This window comes from Selaginella moellendorffii, unplaced genomic scaffold (genome assembly GCF_000143415.4).
Source record: "Selaginella moellendorffii unplaced genomic scaffold, v1.0 SELMOscaffold_47, whole genome shotgun sequence".
NCBI lineage: Eukaryota > Viridiplantae > Streptophyta > Lycopodiopsida > Selaginellales > Selaginellaceae > Selaginella > Selaginella moellendorffii.
The window spans coordinates 1,001,667-1,020,772 of NW_003314308.1; the positions used below are offsets into that span (position 1 = coordinate 1,001,667).

Genomic DNA, 19,106 nt, shown 5'->3' on the forward strand with positions numbered 1-19,106 from the left:
TGATATCCAAAGAATTGCAATCTCGAGCTCCAGGACATAACTTATCTACAAGAGAGTGAAGTAATCAGTATACTTGTAGAAAAGAAAGGAAACTTGCCTCGAGCGTTTGACTGATCCACCTAAACGTGATGGATGGCTTGGAGTCTGTTAAACAACCGAGAGATCCAAAAGTATGTATAATTTCTCTAGTCAACAACATCAGCTGTTCACGCCAACGAAGTGCGTTTCTCGCGCTTCGCGAAACGACGCCCTGGCTTTGCTCTAGCATAAATACCTGTATATATAGCAGCAAACTTACATTACTCCGCGAATTACCTTCCACTACCTCATCTTGTATTAACACTGTCGTGAAGCTAAGTTGCTACGCAGTTCTCCCAAACGCCGATGCTGCTTAGGAAAGGACCACCGTTGCTGCTACCGCTGCTGCCGTAAATCGCCTCCGATACAACCTTTCGAGCACACTCGTCCCATGCTCTGGCCATGGCTTTGATCGTGAGAGGATGGGTATAATTACCGAGCCTCACCGCCCTGGAAAACGAGTCTCTAGCCACCACTGACAGCAAGTGACTAACGAGGCCAAAAACAAAGCGTAAAAAACATGAATGAAATGGAAAGAAGGATCCTTACTTGGAGTTTGGATCAAAATTGTCGGACATTAGAAGCGGAGGAGTCTTTGGATAAGTTGGAGGGACGAGTACTCGTAGCGGTGACAAAACGGCCTGCCATTAAGAAATATCCGACAAAGTCAAGCACCACAGAAGTAAATAAGGACTTTTACCATGTGATGTATCGTTTCTGGAATCTCAAGGCCGTTGTACGAAAATGTAAGAACAAGACCTTCCTTGCCTTCGGAGGCTGCTTCCTCAGTCCCATCCTCACTGATATCCACGACGGTGTCGATGAGGTGGTCATTCGTGTCGCGAATTTCTTGCTCCAGGACATAACTTATCTACATGAGAGTACTTATAGCGAGGAAAAGAAGGAAACACTTGCCTCAAGTTTTTGACTCTTCCACCCGGATGTGACGGATGACTCAAGGTCGGCCTCGTCCCCTTTGTGGAGACTGTTCACAACGCTTCCATCCGAGGAGATTAGTGTCAGCGCAATGGAATCGAGCTGACGCTTGACCTTCTTCGCAGCTGCTGGGCCTTCCTGCGTTGATGCCAAAGCTCTAGATTGCTGACGACTCTTTGTCAATGCAGCCAAGTCCTCCCCGACAGCTGCTCTGCAACCAGGGCCGGGTGCTGAGGCCGCGAGCTTGTCGGACAAGTTCACGACAGATCTCATTTCCCTCACGCCTGCGCTGAGAGCTTTTGGAGACATCGTGCTAACCTGGAGTTCGATAAAAAAAAAAAAAAAAAACAAATGAGTTTGAGTTATGTAAGAGGAGAAACTAGAACTTACGATCTTAAGAAGCCTCTCCAAAGGATCGAGGCCCTTCTGGCCAAATGGAGTCCCGGGCGCTGGATCCTGCGAGCCAGCGACTTGAGCAGGACTCGGGGAAAACTCCAAGAAAGGTGACGCCGAAATGCCTGGTGTGCCAATCACTGGAGTTGCGGTGGACTGGTTGTAGCCAATCGGCTGGGAACTCGTTATCGAGGACACAGCGGAAGTAGCCGCTTTATGCTCGGCGTCCTCGATTGGTGGCGAAGCAACCGGAAGCAACGGAGAGGGAGTCATAAACGGTGGTGTCGCCGCTTGCAAAGGCGTGCCAACTTTGACGGTAGTTAAACCTTGAGCATGCTGCTGGTCTATCTGCGGTGACAGTTGCTGGGCCAGTTGAGGCGATGGAGCTTGCAGAATCTGGGGAGATGAAGTCAGCTGAGGCGATCCAACTTTCATCTGATTCAGCTGGTTCTGCTGCTGCTGCTGCACTCGCTTAGTCGCCATCATTCTTCGGATATCCATCTTCGAATCCTCCTGCATTTGTTGCTGCTGGTGTTGTTGCTGCTGCAGAGGAAGGACGAGGTTGGAAGCTTGCTGCAACTTTTGCTGCTGCTGCTGAGCCAGTTGGATTCTCTTCATCTGCTGCTGCTGTAGAAGATCTTGCTTAAACACATGCTGCTGCTGCTGCTGCTGCTGCTGGAGAGGATTTAGACTGTGCATCATGTTGGGCTGAGCAGTATTCTGCCCCGGAATTGTGACAGGCGGATGCTGCACGGACGAAATCTGACCGCCAAGCATTCCTTGCTGCTGGTGCTGCTGCTGCTGAAGTTGCACTTGCTGCTGCTGCTGTTGCTGAGGGAGCTTACGCTTCTTAAAAGTCTCCATAATACTCACAATTTGCTTCTCGAAGGCTTCTAACTTGTCTAGCCTGAACTCCTTTGGAAGGTTGGTCCTCGAGGCAGATAAATATGGAATCATTCGGCTTAACACGTCCTTGTAATGATTCAGCTTCTGTAGCTGATCTGCGGGCATTGACTGCATATAGAAAAAAAAAATGTTTGTAACAATTTGGGCCGACAAAGGCTTACCTGTTGACTTCGTGCAACAAGCATGTTCCGAAGATCGTTCATGTCAGGTAAATACTTGTCCTTGAGGTTTTGCAGCTGTAACAGAAACGATTATTTCATATTGAATACAAAGTATGCTGTGATACATACCTTGTTCCACACCGTCTCTTGTTGGTCGATGGTAGCGGACTGAGCTGTCTGACCCGAATCAACTGAAGCTGTGAAAAAAACAATTAAGCCCACTCGCTCTTGAAAATCCATAACAACGCACCTGAGGAAGCTTCGGACACGGCACGTTGTTGCATCATCCCGAGGGGTTGATTTTGCTGCGGCAGTGCTTGTTGCTGCTTCGGCTGAAGCATTTGTTGCTGAAGCATCTGCTGGCCATTGCTCAAGAGCTGCTGCTGGTGCAAAGCTTGAGCACTCGGCTGCTGCTGTTGCTGCTGCATGTACGGTTGTTGCTGCTGTTGCATCAAGCTTGGTTGATGCTGAGACATATTTGACTGAGGCTGAGAAAGTCCAGCTAGCTGTGGCTGTTGTTGTTGTTGCTGCTGTTGCAATGGTGGTAGCTGCTGTTGCTGCTGCTGCTGCTGCTGTTGATGGTGCTGCAACAGGGTCACGGGCGGCTGCTGTTGCGGCTGCTGCTGCTGTTGCTGCTGTTGCGGAAGTAGACCTTGCTGCGAATTAATCCCAGAAGGTTTTAGAACCATACTCGTCGGTTGCTGCTGCTGTTGCAAGCCGGGTTGCTTTTGCTTCATATGCATCCGGTAAAGCATCTGCTGAGAAGCAACATGCGGAGGTTGTGAAGATTGAGGCTGTTGTTGTTGCTGCTGATGCTGTGGTTGTTGTTGAGGCTGTTGTTGCTGCTGTTGTTGTTGCTGTTGTTGTTGCTGCTGCTGCTGCTGTGGCTGCACTTGAGTTTGACGAGCTTGCATCATTCTCACGGCAGCTGAATTCTGGCCGAGACCGGCAAGGTTTGCTTGTTGTCCTTGCAGGTGTGCTGGCAAGGCCGCAATGGGATTCCCTTGCAAAGACTGATGTGGTCTGCCTTGACCACTCAGTTGGATGTTGTTGCCAAAACTTTGCGGGACTTGAGCTTGACCTTGAGCTTGTCTCATCTGTAATTGCTGCTGCTGCTGCTGCTGTTGGAGTTGTTGTTGCTGTGGTTGCTGCTGCTGGATTTGCTGCTGCTGTTGCTGGGGCTGCTGCTGCTGTTGCTGGATTTGTTGCTGGAGCTGCTGCTGGATTTGAGGCTGCTGAGGCGGCTGCTGCTGCTGCTGCTGCTGCTGGATTTGCTGGGGCTGCTGCTGCTGCTGGAGCCCTGGCTGCTGAGCACCCATGAGAGACGAAGTCCCAGAAACCATCTGAGAAGCATCCGAGGGATTTGGCGGGGGAGCGTTGCTGTTGTTCTGGGACGACTTATTCTCTAGCGAGAGCATCTTCATGGATATCCTCCGGAGATAGTCTTGCTGAACAAGGAAAAAAGAAACTTTTCTATCATCGATCCGATCAGAGGAGCGAGGAGAAACTTGCCTGATCCGTCGCCGTCATGTAAATCTTCTCCTCGAAGCGGCATGCGATCTTGAGCAGCTCGTTCATGCCGTCGGGCGGATTGTGTGGCATATGCTTCTGGAGCGTGTCCATTCTGCCGATTACCGGAGACAAGGCCATGAGGATCAATCCAGAGAGCTAGAGGGGAGCGCTTACATTCTCTTGACGATCTTATTCCGCGCATCGGAGCATAGGCCACTACGCCAATCCATTGCCCTCGTCTTCTCAAACCCTAGCTAGCTCGCTTCTCCTATTTGGTAAATCTGTTGAAAACTAATAAAATAATGTGAAATATTCTTTACATCTAAAGAATCCGGTCAAGTATCTAGGGCTTGACAGAGCTATGGCGTTCCAGGGCGCCAGGGTTCCTCTCAATTGGTGGCAGCGCGCGGCCGTCGTGGCGGGTTCGGCAGTGGGAGCTGCGCTGAATCCCGCTAGGGCGGATCTCGTCGCTGCTCTGGGCGAGACCACGGGAGGATTTGCGTTCCAGCGAATGCTGGAGCGTATGGAGCGAAGCCCCGAGGGCCAGGTAGCAAGCAAATCTTGTTCTTCCTATCCATCTCCAAGCAATTCCTTTGCTCCAAGCAGAGAATTCTCGCGGAGCGTCCCAGAGTGACATCGTCGGCAATGTCTCGCGCCTGGGATCTCCCACCCAATACCTTTGGCGCCGCCTACGCCCAGTTCATGGGATCCAGGAACTTTAGCCCCGACGATCGCCCTCCAGTTCGATTTCTAGAGTCCGAGCAGCTCGCCTACGTTGCGACACGAGCCCGGGAAGTTCACGACTTTTGGCACGTCCTCTTTAGCCTGCCCACCAGCGTCATGGGAGAGCTCGCCTTGAAAGCTCTCGAGTTCCAGCAGACCACCATGCCGATGTGTTTCCTCTCGGTTGCCGGAGCTTCGTGGCGGCTCAAGCCACACCAGAGGGACGCGCTCTTCCGGGAGTTCATCCCCTGGGCTTTCAAGGCTGGGAACTCCGCCACGGACCTGATGTGCGTTTACTACGAGCAGCACCTGGACGAAGATCTGGAAGACGTTCGCAGCAAGTGGGGCATCATTCCTGCGCCGGCGCTACGAAAAAAATAGTTTTTCCGAGCCTCCTCAACTCGTCAACTTCGCCCAAGCTCCTGTGAGCCTCTTCTTCTACAAGAGCTTTGGTGCTGGATAAAAGGTTGAGCAATTGCCGAAGAAACTTGCCTGTGCACGAATGGAAAAGTCATTAGAACCGGATCGCAAAAGCTCAGGTACTTACATTCTCCTGATGGACATTTCCAGTTGTGTCGTTCGGATCAGGTCTCTGAGAAGCCAATGTTCCAGAGGCCTTCCGGTGTCGAGGGAGGAACGTACTTATACCGATGCTCACACCGCGAGTTCCCGTTTCGCCTGGGAGTTCCACACGTTGACGTTGGGAATCTAGTGGGAAAACCACATCGAGCAACCTGAAGCTCGTAGTGATGCGACGGAGACACTGGACTTACAACGATGGTAGAGGTGCGACTGCTTCTGCTAAGTCTCCAGGAAAGGAGTGGACTGCGCCTGTTAAGTCGGTGCGGAAGACAGCCGACGCGTGGAATGCAAGTGCAAAAAGTTCTACCACGCGGCTTCGATTTCTCAGCTCCATGGCGATCTCTTGAGGCGTGTCGGCTCTGGTGGTGAAGTCCGAGGAATTGAAATTTAGGTAGAAACTAACATAATATCACATTGCAACCCTATTGAAGTAAAGCCTTGCAAGAATTAATTTAGCCCAAGGTAAAAATTAAATCTTTGTCTTGAAATTATTTCTTTTTGGTCTAATTAGGATTCTTTACCTTAATGAATATTGACACAAACAATTATAGAAATGTAATTTGTGCTTAATTGATTGTGCCACTTTTATAAAGTATTTTTCTTCTTTTTAAGAAAATATACAAATTGACAATCAAATTTAAAGTGAGATTGAATATAATATTTCATCTGAGCAAGATTGAAGTGCTAATATTGAGCAATCTTGCTTTTCCCCTCTTATTTCTCTTAAGTATACAAAGATTTCAAATTTAAATGGCTTATCATATCTAAAACCAATTTAAACTTCATAGTCAGAGTTACTCTTTAAAAAAAAATGGTGTATATCCAAATTTTAACATAAAGCAAAAGTATTAGTACATGCAAATTTACATATTGCAATCAAAATAGGTATGAAACTTAATGTCCCTCAAGTGTATACTTAATATTCTAAGTTAATATCATTATATGTCAGGATAAGATACCAAATTATATGTATATATACTTAATGTTATAATATAATGTGTTTAAGTTCCACACTTTAATTACTCTACATAAAGAGGATTTGAATTCTCCTTTTCTTTGAAAATGGGTGTGAGATAATGTAGTGAATGTTTATATCAAGCTTATCAATGGTAATATGTTCAATTTTTTATTGTGTCAATTTATCATCAAGGAATAGAAGGTAAAGTTTTTTATTTATCTTTTTCATTGCTAATAACTATTAGTTTACATTTATTTATGCTTTCTTAAAAGGAAAGCATAAAAAGATTATTCTCCATTTTGATCTTATAATCACAGTCCACAATCAATATTTTATTATGATAATGATAGAGAACTACATCAAATCAAGTGCAATATAAAAGTATTATGGGAAACCTTATTCAATCTTGCTCACCACAATACCTTAATAACTTAATGAACATGATTACACCTTTATTTTTTGATAATATAAACTATATTAAACACTTGTTATAAGTGGGTAAACATGTGATAAAGTGAGAGTATTAAAACCAAGCTAAAAATCCAAGAATTGAATTCGTCCAGTATTAAACTCCTTAACCAGATGGACTGTTGCTCCTTCTGAGGCCACCGGGATTTGCCAGTGACTCGACTTGAGGTTCAAGCTGGTTCTTCCAAGTTCTTGTGAGTCGAGTAGTAAACAACGTGGATAGCCTTCTCCCCGTGGGAACCAGATCCAGCGGTCCAATTCCATTCATTGAGACGAAAGTATCCTTGTCTATCAGGGTTCACGCCCGTGAGATCCTGGGGACGACGTACTTTTGGAGCTTCTCATCCGGAGAAGCGAGTATACTTCCCATGTAAACTTCCGGAGAAAGGATCCCATCCACGAAGACCAGCCTGATGTTCTCTTCTTCTTTGTCTTCCATGCCCTCAAAGATCATCTCCACCTGTCACCAGCGGCAGGATCTCTGAATCCTTGAGAAACTTCACGTTTGTGACTTCGTCTTTGCTGCTAGGCCACTTACACGTAACCGCGACCTCGGCCGATCCATCCCGCAAGGCTTTCGAGACGAGATTGGTCCTCCTCTCCTCCCCAGCACCCTTGCTCGCGCTGTCCTCCAGCTTCTCTGCGAGCTCTAGAAGAGCCTGCTCTCCGAGGAGCAGTAATCCGGCCTCTCGATCTGCTCTGCCATGGGCGCCTTCCTGGACCGGAAGGTTAGGTGCTGAAGGAAGGCAAGTTCATCTGAAATCCAGGCCTGCAAAGGGAATTCTGTTTGAGAATATTCTCCGTGAAGAACCCCGGTTCTGCCTCGTCGTGGAAGCTATTGACCTGCTTCTAGATGCGTCGTCTTCAAATGTAAGCTCGTAGATCTAGCGCTCCCTCAGGCGAGCTCTCTTACAGGATGTGGATCGCGAGGGCCAATGATCCAGAGATGCTTGCCAAGCGGAAGAACGCTGTGTCAGTGGCGCCAAGCAGGCCTCAAAAGGAAGAGATTGCTCCTTCCAAGGCAGAGCGCGACGAGGTTAGAAATTCTAGTCGCGTTTTCTTTTCCTCACATCACGTATGGATTTAATCGGCGGCGAAGGATCTCCAGAAGAAGAGCATGAAGCTCGACGAGTTCCCGGAGGTGTCGGTGCTAGTTGGCTTCTCAAGGGTGCTCAAGAGCGTGCAGCACGAGAAGGAGCGAATCTTCCAGATCCTAAGTGTTTTCTCTTCCATTTTTCTCTTTACTTCTCGTGGCTTACGAATCGAGGGGATACAGTGATCGATGCGTATCGTTTGATGCAAAGTAACAAGCGAGCGGCACATTCCAACGCACATCTCCATGCTATTCGCGACAGAAAACGTTAAGTACGAGCAGGAACAGGAGGCCGGACGCTCAGAGAATGAGCCTGCGAAACAAGATTCTCTGTCTGCGAGGGAAGGTTCTCGGTCTGCGAGGGAAGGTTCTCGGATGAGAGCTGTGAGGTTCTCGGTCCTCTGTGGCAATGGGATTCCCTTGCCAAGACTGATGTGGTCTGACGCGACCACTCAGTTGGATGTTGTTGCCAAAACTTTGCGGGACTTGAGCTTGAGCTTGTCTCATCTGTAATTGCTGCTGCTGCTGCTGCTGAAGTTGTTGTTGCTGTGGTTGCTGCTGCTGGATGTGCTCCTGCTGGATTTGCTGGGGCTGCTGCTGGAGCCCTGGCTGCTGAGGACCCATGAGAGACGAAGTCCCAGAAACAATCTGAGAAGCATCCGACGGATTTGGCGGGGGAGCGTTGCTGTTGTTCTGGGACGACTTATGCTCTAGCGAGAGAATCTTCACGGATATCCTCCGGACATAGTCTTGCTGAACAAGGGAAAAAGAAACTTTTCTATCATCGATCCGATCAGGGGAGCGAGGAGAAACTTGCCTGATCCGTCGCCGTCATGTAAACCCTCTCCTCGAAGCGGCATGCGATCTTGAGCAGCTCGTTCATGGGCAGATTGTGTGGCATATGCTTCTGGAGCGTGTCCATTCTGCCGATTACCAGAGACAAGGCCATTAGGATCAATCCAGAGAGCTAGAGGAGAGCTCTTACATTCTCTCGACGACCTTATTCCGCGCATCGGAGCATAGGCCACTGCGCCAATCCATTGCCCTCGTCTTCTAAAACCCTAGCTAGCTCGCTCGCTCCTCCTAGTTGAATAAAATAATGGGATGTCAACGCCCACCAGTGCACCTGGACGAAGACGTTCGCAGCAAGTGGCGCATCGTTCCTGCGCCGGCGCTACGAAAAAAATAGTTTTTTAGAGCCTGCGCAACTCATCAACTTCTCTTGAGCTTTGGTATAATACCCGAAGAAACTTGCCTGTGCACGAGTGGAAAATCCATCAGAACCGGATCACAAGAGCTCAGGTACTTGCATTCTCCTGCTCGGATTAGGGCCAATGTGTCGAGAGAGGAACGTACTTATACCAATGCCTTGACACCTGATTGTGATGCTCACATCGCGACTTCTTGTTTCGCCTGGGAGTTCCACATGTTGACATTTCATGCCAGATACGTTGGGAATCTTTGAGCAACTAGGCAGAGCTAAAGATCGTAGTGATGTGATAAAATCTCCAAGGAGAGACTGGACTTGAGGTGCAAATGCTTCTGCTAAGTCTTCAAGAAAGGAGTGGACTGTGCTTGTTAAGTTAGTGTGGAAGATGGTTGAGATGACTCTTTCAATTTTGGCATACACTTGATTTTTCATTTTGCATATTGATGCTTTTAATATTAGTTTTAATGGTATTTTGATGCAAGTGTGCGTAGTTAGTTTCCATCCCATCAACTGAACATTACAATTAGTAAAGGTAAATTATTTCATAAAAGAGGACAATAATTTAGGGTTTCAAGAAGCTTCATAAATATTTGCATGGTTTTTGGACATTATTAAAAGGTGATTATGCTATGGTTACTTTATTATTAATGTAGAATAACTTGGTTAGTTGTACTGCTCAATAAGCTCTAAAACTTCAAATATATAATTTCAAAGTATTCATCATTTAGAAAGTATTATGATTGATGTTGATGCTTTTTCTTAAGCTCATTTCCCTCTTTCACTCTCTTCTCATATTCCTAATGAGTTTATTATTTTAGCATCTATGGATTTTCTAGATGAGAATTCAATGCAATCAACAATTGTTATACTTGATTAAGTGTCCATAAAATGTGGAATAAAATTTATCTTCTATTGATAAGGTTCATGAGGCTTAAAAGGTTAAGCAGTGAATCCAAACGCTTCATAATGGGTTTAAGAATTTCACATCATTTACTAATGCTATTTTAGCATTTACAATTTCAATATCATCTTGAAGATGACTTTCTTTATTTTGTGGAGATGGATTCTAATGATTATTACGACTAATGGTGCCTTCAATATTTATTCCACTCTTTCTCCACACTTACCATTATACTCCTATTCTAGGTAAACATATAAGATATTGTTGTATAATTGAAAAGTTGTGTACATGTTTTTATTGGCCTGAGATATGATATGATGTTATCTAATATATGTGTAATTGCATTTGGTACTAAGCTCATAAGGCTCCCCCTTCTATTGTAAAAGGACAATTAGAGTCAATTCTAATTTCTCGTTTATTTAAGTTGGTGACATTTGACTTGATGGAGCCTTTTCTATAGTTTATTGTTAGCAATAAGTATATCATTATTACTTATAACTATTTGACTCAATGGGTGGAAGTTAGTGCTTTTGCTCTCTCAAATAATAGTCCCATATTTATGGTCAAGTCATTTCACATTTTAACATCTTAATTGAGGAAATGCCATACTTTTATAAATGTTTATCATTTACAAATAGATAGTTTAGTGAAATGGCTTATTTGGACCTTCAAATGGATAATTGCAAAGTATGTGAACTTTCAACATTCAAATTAGGATGGTTATTTGTCATTTTTTTTGTATGTATATGTCACAAGGGTATAAAGTTTTATTAGTGATTCACCATATAAAATTTTATATAACTATGATCCAATACTACTAACAGAGTTGAGTTTACCTTCGCAATTGCCACAAACTATCAATATTAGGTCTTGATATTAATATTTGATGAACATTCTTCCACTAATTCAAGTGGAGTTTAATAAATATTTAGTCTATGTATAAGTGGGACAATAATAATGTTATAACTCCTATCATCATCTATATTCAAAATAAAAAATAGATGGTTTGGTATTATTTCATTTTTTAAATCTTATAGTATATAGTTTGTTTAAATGGTTTTTTGCTCAATGGAAGGGACTGTATCAAATATTGTGGCAACTTAGACCACAAATTTATAAAATTTAGTATGACATTCAACAAACCCATCCTCCAAATATTATGCATGTGCAATGACTAAAAAGCTAAATTTGAGGTACAATAACTTGAAATTGCAAATCCATCAACTTCGGTAAAGCATGCAATTATAGAAGCTTAAGACATGCTAAATTCAAAGTACAATAACTTGAAAATGCAAATTCACTAACAAACAGTAGTAAGATCTAATTGGTGAATGAAAGATTTATCCTTAAACAATTTAAAAGATCAACAATGTAAGGAAGAAAATACACATTCAGGATAGTTATTTTATTTAACAGTTGATAATCAATGTAGAAGTGAATATTCCCATCAGATTCTGTTACAAGACAAGGTTCACACACTTACAACTATTTGAATTAGTGATGCAATTTAGCATTTATTTCTAGAGTTTCTTGTTTTGTGCAGAGTTAAATATATTAAAGTGGATCAAGTTAAAAATGTTGTTTTGTCAAGATTTTATGAAACTTTTGTATACATTTGCTTTAGCCACCTTTAATTATACTTTTCGATTGACACAACATTATGAAATATCATTTTTGCTACACATTCTTCAATTCCACTTTTTTTGGGAGATGATCCTGTTTTAATAGAAGTTAATGTTATCATTACTTGTGTTCAAAGACAAAGGTGAGGACATAATTGTAGCTGTGATATTTGTTATTAGGTATATAATGAAGTTGATTAAAATCTTCCATTTCTTGCTTGGAAGCCTTGGCATCAACAATGTCTTGTTAATGTTGTTGTGGTGGGAGGTTTTACTATAGAGATTCTTTTGGGAAACAAGAAATTATATAAATAATAGAGAGTTTTTGTATGAACAAGTCATTGGCCTTTCCATCCTTCTTTTAAGAGCACTATCAAGGGGTTCACTCAACACTAGTTTATTTAGTGTTTATTTTCAAAGATTTTTATAACAAGAAGTTTATTATTTTCTTTATGTTAATTGATATAACCTTGAGTTTATCTTATATTGCTTCATCTGTTGCCACATATTGCTGTTTATATTTGCATTGTGTAGTAAAGTTAATTTTCATTCTCTATGGCAATGGTTGTATATATGTATATACACAAAATGATGTGAATTTAGTTATGTGTATTCTGTGCATATGCATGTGTACAGGTGATTTTGAGTTTGAGATTTAATCTTTGCAAGTGGTGCTAAATTAAGATTTTGACCTCATCTTTGGTATGGATTAGCTATAATGCAATCATGCCAAATGGGACTTTGAGATTTCTCCTACTTATTTCATACTTCTTTATCATTTTTTTATTTCTCTTATTTCTATTTTACTCTGTCCTTTAGTTTCAACCTTAGTTTCGATCACTTTTATTTCCTGATTACTTTCTACTATGTTTCCATCTTACTCCTCTATTTCCACTTTAGATCCCTCCAATGGTATTTGTGTTGTAGTGTTTAACTAACTCATGAAGAAGCATGCTGATCTTTTTGACCTTGATTTATCATTTGGGGCTAAGATTAGAGTATGTCATCTTATTCCAATTAGGGATGTTTATTGAATGAAAGTTTTTATTTAGCATTGGTTACCAAAAAATATCAAAATTTTATTCACAAATGGTAAGGAAATATTGAAGAGCAATGTTATCTGAAAGTTGTGAAATCCTTGCCTAATCCATTCCTATCATGTAAATCTTCTCCTTGAAGTAGAATGAAAGCTCATTCATGCCATTGGGTGGATTGTGTGGCATATGGTTCTGGAGCGTGTCCATTCTGCCGAACCAAAGAGAAGGCTATGAGGATTGAGAGCTAGAGGTGAGCTTTTACATTCTCTTGACAATCCTATTCCGCAGATCGGAGCACAGGCCACTGCGCCAATCCATTTCTCACAAACTCTAGCTAGCTCTGTTCAAAATTTGAAAAAATAATGTGGAATGTTCTTTACATCTACAGAATCTGGTCAAGTATACAGAGTATGGGGTTCCTCTCAACTGGTTCTTTCTATCCATCTCCAAGCAATTCCTTGGTTCCAAGCAGGGAATTCTCGCGGAGCGTCCCAGAGTGACATCGTCGGCAATGTCTCGCGCCTGGGATCTCCCACCCAATACCTTCGGCGCCGCCTACGCCCAGTTCATGGGATCCAGGAACTTCAGCCCCGACGATCGCCCTCCAGTTCGATTTCTAGAGTCCGAGCTATGCGAGCCCGGTGAGTTCACGACTTTTGGCACGTTTGGCCTCTTTGGCCTACCCACCAGCGCACCTGGACGAACATCTGGAAGACGTTCGCAGCAAGTGGGGCATCATTCCTGCGCCGGCGCTACGAAAAAAATAGTTTTTCCGAGCCTCCGCAACTCGTCAACTTCGCCCAAGCTCCAGTGAGCCTCTTGAGCTTTGGTATAATAGCCGAAGAAACTTGCCTGTGCACGAGTGGAAAAGCCATTAGAACCGGATCACAAGAGCTCAGGTACTTACATCCTGCTCGGATCAGGTCTCTGAGAAGCCAATGTTCCAGAAGCCTTCCGGTGTCGAGGGAGGAACGTGTTTATACCGATGCCTTGACACCTGATTGTGATGCTCACACCGCGAATTCCCGTTGCCATCGCCTGGGAGTTCCACTGCGTCGTAGAACTTCTTGCACTGCTTGCATTCCACGCCTTTGAGTGCTTCCCTGTCGGCCTTCTTCCGCACCGGCTCGTTGAACTTGTACTTTGGCAGCTGAGCACCCGACTTACCAGGCGCAATCCACTCCTTTCCTGGAGACTTAGCAGCATTCGCGCCTCTACTAGTCCAGTCTCTCCCTGGAGATTTTAGTGTCTCCACCGCATCACTATGATCTTCAGCTCCGCCTGGTTGCTCGATGTGGTTCTCCCACTCGATTCCCAACGTATCCGGCACGAAATGGACTGTTTCTTCAGCACGCGGCTTCGATTTCTCAGCCGCGATTTTCTTCATGGCGATCTCTTGAGGTGTGTTCAGGAAATCATCGTGAGGATCTCTGCCACCATCGTTTTCGGCTCTGGTGCTCCTCCACTTGTCCTTAGAACTGGAGGTGGTGAAGAAGTCTTTGAGCGTGCCTTTTTGCTTCCTTCTATCCGCGATGGGAGTTGCATCCTTCTTGTACCCGAAAACCTCAATCCTTGCTTCTGTTTTAGCTTCAACGACCAAGCCTTCTTTTTCCTTGCGAGCATCGCTAACTCTTCCAGGTCCTGATGCTACTGCCTCATTCTCCTTGCTACCACCAATCCCAGATAATAGCAGTTCCTTGTTATGCCCACCCGAGAATTCCTTCTGGTGGCCTGTCATTTCCTTCTCTTTGGACCGGAGACTCTCGATCCCAGATGCCACTGCTTGCTGGCGAAGCATCGAATCGTACTTCATTTTCAAGCTACTGTACCTCGAATTCATGCTGCGGAACGCCACTCTCTTGGTCTCCTGATCCTCCAGAAGCTCGTCACGCTTCCTCTTCAAGCTTCTCACTTTGGCATCCAGATCCCTATTTTCCTGCTCAAGCTTCGCCACGGCAGCATCCCTCTCGGCCACAAGAGCCTCCTTCTCCCGCGCCAGGTCATCCCGCTCCGCCACAAGAATTTCCCTCTCCCGTTGCCATCGCCGCTCCGCCTCCTCCCAATCTCGCCTCAGATCCGCAGTCTCCGCCTCGTGCCGCTGGATTATCGACTGCTGCCAAGCAGGGTAGAGATTCTGCGAGAACACGGCCTCTAGATGCTCAATGTGCTCCTTCGTCTGGCAGATCGAGGCCAGAAACAAGGTACACATGCGTTCCAGGTGCTTACCCTCAGCGCCGTGCTCTTCATCCGGCGCCATCGCTGCGCCAGAGCAAGCCGCCATAGCCTAGGGCTCCACTTTCCCTCCCGATTTAAAACTTTGCCCTAAAAAGGTCGAGAGCTCGAATCCGGGGAATTTATGCAAACACATCATTCTTCCTGGAACGTCACTGCAAAGAGAGAAGAGAATTTTCTTAGAATCGACCATAGCCCATGGATCCAAGTTTGAGCCTGTGCTGCAATACCCTAGCGGGAGGGACGCGATTCTTAGCCGCCTTGGCTTGCGATTTCTGCCACCATAGCTCGTCCTCGTAGCTATACTTCCCCTCGCTCTCGGGCAGCTTCGAGTTATGATCGCCCTTGGACGAAGAAGAATTCTCGGCAGCAGATCTAAATGGCTGGAGCTCAGGCACAGGGCTCAAATTCTCCACCGCCGAGGTAGCAGCAGCTTCCGGAGAAAACGCTGGGTTCCAGGTGAGCGCATTGTGCTCGGGAGGAGAGAATCCAAGAGAGCTTGGCGGCCAGAGTCCCGGATTGAAATCCCCCAGCGGCGGCCATGGATTTCGCCCGAATTGCGGGTGCCACAGCGGAGGATCCAGGCCCCCAAATGGCCGCCTGGATGGATCATCCATGGCAGCCGCGTCGATCTTGCCGAGATGCATCTTGAGGAGGCGGAGCTCCTGGGCCAGGGCGTCGCGCTCTCTCATCAATCCCTGCTTCTCCTGGAGCCATAGCTTCTCGGCGCTGACCCTGGCCTGGAGGAGCCCTTGCTTCTCCTGGAACCACATTTGCTCCGCGATCTTCCTCTCCTGCATCATCGCGTGCCTCTCCTGGAGCCACTTCTGGAGCGATTCCTGGTGCGCCAGCCGCAGCGCCGCCAGCGCCGCCTCCGATTCCTTGACAAACGCCGGGTAGACCCGGCTGGAGAACAGCATCTCCAGGTGCTCCATCTGCTTCTTCGTCTGCGCCATGGATGCGTAGAAGAGACTATACATCCCACCGAGCTTGTGCGCGACGCCTCCATCCCCGTCGCCCCTGAAACCATCGGACACATCCGCCATCGCCACAACGAACTCTGAAGAACCCTAGCAATCCAAATTCCCGCCAAAAGAGAGGATATTCTGGTTTAAATCGCGTCTCAGGCTCGATTCCTGGGACACGCACTTCTTCGCTATCATTGTGTCACTTCCAGGAGCCTCTTCGTCTCATCGTCACCCGAAACTTTGTTCCTCGCCATTCTCCCGAGGAAGAAGGGGCCGGGCGAGACCTTGGCTTCCACGTACACCTTGAGGAGCGCGTTGTAGAGCTTGGCGTCGCCATAGAGACCAAACAAGCTCATGAGCTTCTCGGCCCCCTCGACGTCCCTCTTGCTCGCAAACACCGGCATCATCCCCAGCACCATCTCATAGTCCGGCTCGATCCTCTTGTCCACAACGTACTCCATCCCTTCCCGGAGCTTCTCCAGAGCTTTCTCCGGCTCGTCCCTCGCAAGGTAGCCCGATACCAGATGGTTGAAGGGAGCAAACCACGGGAATGAGAGCTCCAGCCTCAGCTTCTTCATCGTCAGCTCGGCCTTCTCCATCATCCCGTGCTTGGCGTAAACTCCGATCATCGCGCAGTATGGCTTCTGGATGGCCTTCTTCCGCGTCTTGAGCACCTGGTTGAGTACGTCCTCGGCTCTAGAGATCTTCCCGAGAATCCCAAACGCGTTGATGGCCGCTACAAATCTCCCTGCTAGAGTCCAGCTCTCTTTGTGGATCATGCTCCACAGCTTCTCGACCATGTCCGGCTTTCCCAAGTAGGCGTACACCACCATCATGTCCGACCGTGTGGCGTTCCTCACTTTCTCGTCGTGAACATCTATCTTCTTGAGCGCTGCCTCGGCTGCTTCTTCGAGACCATCGATCGCCCCGATCCTGTTCCGGTACTTGAAGAGCAGGAGATACGTGAGAGGATTCGGTTGCCCGCCGGAAGCCACTAGATCTTGGTAGAGCTGCAAAACTTCGCGGTGCCTGTTCCTCCGGAGGAAGAGTATCATCATCACGTTGCAGGCCCTTGCGTTGTTGAGCTTGAGCGCTGTATGCCACGCCTCCGCCTTTAGCATCACATTACTCCTGGACATGGAGGCGATCAAGGCTGTCGAGACCTCCTCCGTCTTGAGCTCAGCAGGAACTCGGTCGTAAATTCGCTCGGCTTTGATAGGACTCGCGTAGCGGCACGTCAACTTTATCTGGAGTGCGTAGTCTCTGGGAGTGACTGTGAATGGCTTGTCATCAACAATCCAGTTGATGATCTGCGCGGAGAAAAAAAGCAATCGATCACAAAAAAAACTTTTTTTTCTACGATCTCGTACCTGTAGTGCTCGGATCTGGCGCCGGATGTAGCACAGCTTGTGACAAATGCTGATGAGAGCTTCTTTCGACACCAGGTTTCCTCGAGAAATCCACGCGTGGATGATCTTGAGAGCCCGGGTCGGGCTCGCCTCCACCTTCTTCCACAGCCGATTGAACTGCTCAGGGTCCATCTCGTCGTCATCCATGGTCCGGAATTTCATCCGCATTATCGGATCATCGTCCAGCTCGTTCTTGATTGCCGCCTTCTTCTTCACCTGCACGGCCTGCGAGAAATTCCGGGCAGCGAATCCACCCAGGTCCGACGCCGATGATTCACAGCTTCCCAATCCCACGCTCTTCGCCGCATTCAAGCAAGGAATCGTCGTGCCGGGAGATCCAAAGTGCCTGGCACAGCGCCCGGTGAGACGAGTTATCTGCATTCTAGCGCATTCCACCGCATTACCTCTGGATCGCTGCTTGCCGGCACGCCCGTAGCAATGCCCTCCCGATCACTGCTCGCCCAATGCCCATGGAATGATCGATAAACCCTAACTCATCCCAGCCGTTAAACTGCTCAACATATCCCTGCCGTTGATTCGCCTAGAACCCTAGGAGGGTCTCGCCCTAATCTTTGGAGGCGCTGCGCCATGGCGGACAAGCAGAATCCCATGCGGGAGATCAAGGTGCAGAAGCTCGTCCTCAACATCTCCGTCGGCGAGAGCGGCGATCGGCTGACAAGAGCCGCCAAGGTTTGGGATCTTCCTCAGCTTTTCACAGAAATTCCTCTCGATCTGCCGCATTTTCTCCATCCCTAGGTCCTGGAGCAGCTCAGCGGACAGCAGCCAGTGTTCTCCAAGGCGAGATTCACTGTCCGCTCGTTTGGCATCCGGCGAAACGAGAAGATCGCGTGCTACGTGACGGTGAGGGGCGACAAGGCGATGCAGCTCCTGGAGAGCGGCCTCAAGGTCAAGGAATACGAGCTGCTGCGCCGGAACTTCAGCGACACCGGCTGCTTTGGATTTGGCATCCAGGAGCACATCGATCTCGGCATCAAGTAGGAAGTTCTTCCTCTTCCTCTTCCTCTTCTCTCTTCTCGAGAACGTCTGCTAAGTTTTGGGCTTTTTGTCTCAGGTATGATCCATCCACTGGGATTTACGGGATGGATTTCTTCGTGGTGCTCGAGCGGCCTGGATACCGCGTCGCGAGGAGGAGGCGATGCAAATCCAAGGTCGGACACAAGCAGCGGGTGACCAAGGAGGACGCCATGAAGTGGTTCCAGCTCAAGTACGAGGGTGTGATCCTTAACAAGTCCCAGGCAATCTGAGATCATCGTGATGGACTTTCTTTTTTGTTCTATCAAAAGCTTTAGGGTTCTTGGAGCTCGGGTTTACGCTGAATATATAAAAGCGTGTTAACCACGTGGATTTAGGTTTTTGACCAGAGTTTGACCGGGCTGTAGACCGTTGACGAGGAACGGTTGGGATGGAAACGGAAAGTGGTGATAACGATAACGATGAATCTGTCAACTTTCCTGATAGTTCTTTGTCTTTTGCTATTATACATTGGCAAAAGAGCAAGGACTCTTTTGTGGTGTTATCTATCTTGGTTCGGACTAGACGTTTCCATATTTTAAAGAGAAAGCTCGAAGTTTTCCGCGAATGCTACATTGAGAAAGGCCAAGTCCAGTACACAAAAATTGGATGCTAAGAAGGGTCCACAAACCAAATCAAATCCGACCTAAGAACTTACAGTCTTAGTGCCTTCTACACTTTACACTTTTGTGGCGTCAAGAAAAGCAAAAGATGCCAACATTCATGAGCTCAAATCAAATGGGGATGCTTCACCAAACAAGGCTATTCACACCTAGACCCTCTTTGTCAAGAAAGAAAATGGCAAATTTCCAACCTTGCAAGTCGAAATCCCTGAGGAGTGTGTAGTAACTACTGGAAAAGAAATTTTTACGGTTCTTATTACCT

General features: G+C 46.7%; 5 protein-coding genes across 7 annotated transcripts; 2 read left to right on the forward strand and 3 right to left on the reverse strand.

The window, feature by feature from the left end:
- Positions 1-161: 161 nt before the first annotated feature.
- Positions 162-8,905, reverse strand: LOC9647004 (mediator of RNA polymerase II transcription subunit 15a). The gene is made up of 16 exons (XM_024686068.1): positions 8,796-8,905; positions 8,628-8,733; positions 8,113-8,563; positions 7,178-7,453; positions 5,257-5,417; positions 4,761-5,075; positions 4,476-4,675; positions 3,987-4,098; positions 2,725-3,622; positions 2,604-2,671; positions 2,475-2,549; positions 1,405-2,421; positions 994-1,332; positions 779-949; positions 628-719; positions 162-567 (listed from the first exon to the last, which is right to left on the reverse strand). Exons 1-16 carry the CDS (start codon positions 8,849-8,851, stop codon positions 354-356), a joined length of 4,551 nt encoding a protein of 1,516 aa, XP_024541836.1. The 5' UTR covers positions 8,852-8,905; the 3' UTR covers positions 162-353.
- On the forward strand, positions 4,326-5,760 carry LOC9647005 (ubiquinone biosynthesis protein COQ4 homolog, mitochondrial). 3 transcript variants are annotated; one of them, XR_002993703.1, is made up of 3 exons: positions 4,326-4,533; positions 4,593-5,248; positions 5,298-5,760. XR_002993703.1 is itself a non-coding variant. In XM_002981018.2 (2 exons), exons 1-2 carry the CDS (start codon positions 4,348-4,350, stop codon positions 5,088-5,090), a joined length of 684 nt encoding a protein of 227 aa, XP_002981064.1. In that variant the 5' UTR covers positions 4,326-4,347; the 3' UTR covers positions 5,091-5,760. The 3 variants fall into 3 exon arrangements, 1 of the variants encoding a protein (XP_002981064.1); XR_002993704.1 differs by having other exon boundaries at positions 5,322-5,760; XM_002981018.2 differs by having other exon boundaries at positions 4,593-5,760.
- A 4,005-nt stretch (positions 8,906-12,910) lies between the features above and the next one.
- Positions 12,911-14,950, reverse strand: LOC9647006 (protein gamma response 1). The gene is made up of 2 exons (XM_002981164.2): positions 13,488-14,950; positions 12,911-13,432 (listed from the first exon to the last, which is right to left on the reverse strand). The coding sequence occupies exon 1, from the start codon at positions 14,859-14,861 to the stop codon at positions 13,500-13,502; it is 1,362 nt and encodes a 453-aa protein (XP_002981210.2). The 5' UTR covers positions 14,862-14,950; the 3' UTR covers positions 12,911-13,432; positions 13,488-13,499.
- A 945-nt stretch (positions 14,951-15,895) lies between these two features.
- LOC9647007 (pentatricopeptide repeat-containing protein At1g07590, mitochondrial) lies at positions 15,896-17,665 on the reverse strand. Its single transcript, XM_024686186.1, has 3 exons — positions 17,594-17,665; positions 17,151-17,535; positions 15,896-17,090 (listed from the first exon to the last, which is right to left on the reverse strand). Exons 1-3 carry the CDS (start codon positions 17,659-17,661, stop codon positions 15,972-15,974), a joined length of 1,572 nt encoding a protein of 523 aa, XP_024541954.1. The 5' UTR covers positions 17,662-17,665; the 3' UTR covers positions 15,896-15,971.
- Positions 17,666-17,718: 53 nt separating this feature from the next.
- Positions 17,719-18,562, forward strand: LOC9647008 (60S ribosomal protein L11). Its single transcript, XM_002981019.2, has 3 exons — positions 17,719-17,879; positions 17,946-18,184; positions 18,262-18,562. Exons 1-3 carry the CDS (start codon positions 17,778-17,780, stop codon positions 18,452-18,454), a joined length of 534 nt encoding a protein of 177 aa, XP_002981065.1. The 5' UTR covers positions 17,719-17,777; the 3' UTR covers positions 18,455-18,562.
- The last annotated feature ends 544 nt before the right edge of the window (positions 18,563-19,106 follow it).

What these genes read in the sequence shown, in the direction of transcription:
- LOC9647005 (XM_002981018.2), top strand. Translation starts at nt 4,348, where the DNA reads ATGGCGTTCCAGGGCGCCAGGGTTCCTCTCAATTGGTGGCAGCGCGCG. An exon ending in AGCGAAGCCCCGAGGGCCAG is followed by an intron (nt 4,534 to 4,592) that starts GTAGCAAGCAAA and finishes TGCTCCAAGCAG; the next exon opens with AGAATTCTCGCGGAGCGTCC.
- LOC9647004 (XM_024686068.1), bottom strand. Translation starts at nt 8,851, where the DNA reads ATGGATTGGCGCAGTGGCCTATGCTCCGATGCGCGGAATAAGGTCGTC. An exon ending in GATCCTGCCGCTGGTGACAG is followed by an intron (nt 5,418 to 7,177) that starts GTGGAGATGATC and finishes TTTTCCCACTAG; the next exon opens with ATTCCCAACGTCAACGTGTG. An exon ending in GCTGGAACGCAAATCCTCCC is followed by an intron (nt 4,099 to 4,475) that starts GTGGTCTCGCCC and finishes GGTAATCGGCAG; the next exon opens with AATGGACACGCTCCAGAAGC.
- LOC9647006 (XM_002981164.2), bottom strand. Translation starts at nt 14,861, where the DNA reads ATGGCGGCTTGCTCTGGCGCAGCGATGGCGCCGGATGAAGAGCACGGC.
- LOC9647007 (XM_024686186.1), bottom strand. Translation starts at nt 17,661, where the DNA reads ATGGGCATTGGGCGAGCAGTGATCGGGAGGGCATTGCTACGGGCGTGC. An exon ending in CGGCAAGCAGCGATCCAGAG is followed by an intron (nt 17,536 to 17,593) that starts GTAATGCGGTGG and finishes GCGCTGTGCCAG; the next exon opens with GCACTTTGGATCTCCCGGCA. An exon ending in GCCAGATCCGAGCACTACAG is followed by an intron (nt 17,091 to 17,150) that starts GTACGAGATCGT and finishes TTCTCCGCGCAG; the next exon opens with ATCATCAACTGGATTGTTGA.
- LOC9647008 (XM_002981019.2), top strand. Translation starts at nt 17,778, where the DNA reads ATGGCGGACAAGCAGAATCCCATGCGGGAGATCAAGGTGCAGAAGCTC. An exon ending in GGCTGACAAGAGCCGCCAAG is followed by an intron (nt 17,880 to 17,945) that starts GTTTGGGATCTT and finishes CTCCATCCCTAG; the next exon opens with GTCCTGGAGCAGCTCAGCGG. An exon ending in CACATCGATCTCGGCATCAA is followed by an intron (nt 18,185 to 18,261) that starts GTAGGAAGTTCT and finishes TTTTTGTCTCAG; the next exon opens with GTATGATCCATCCACTGGGA.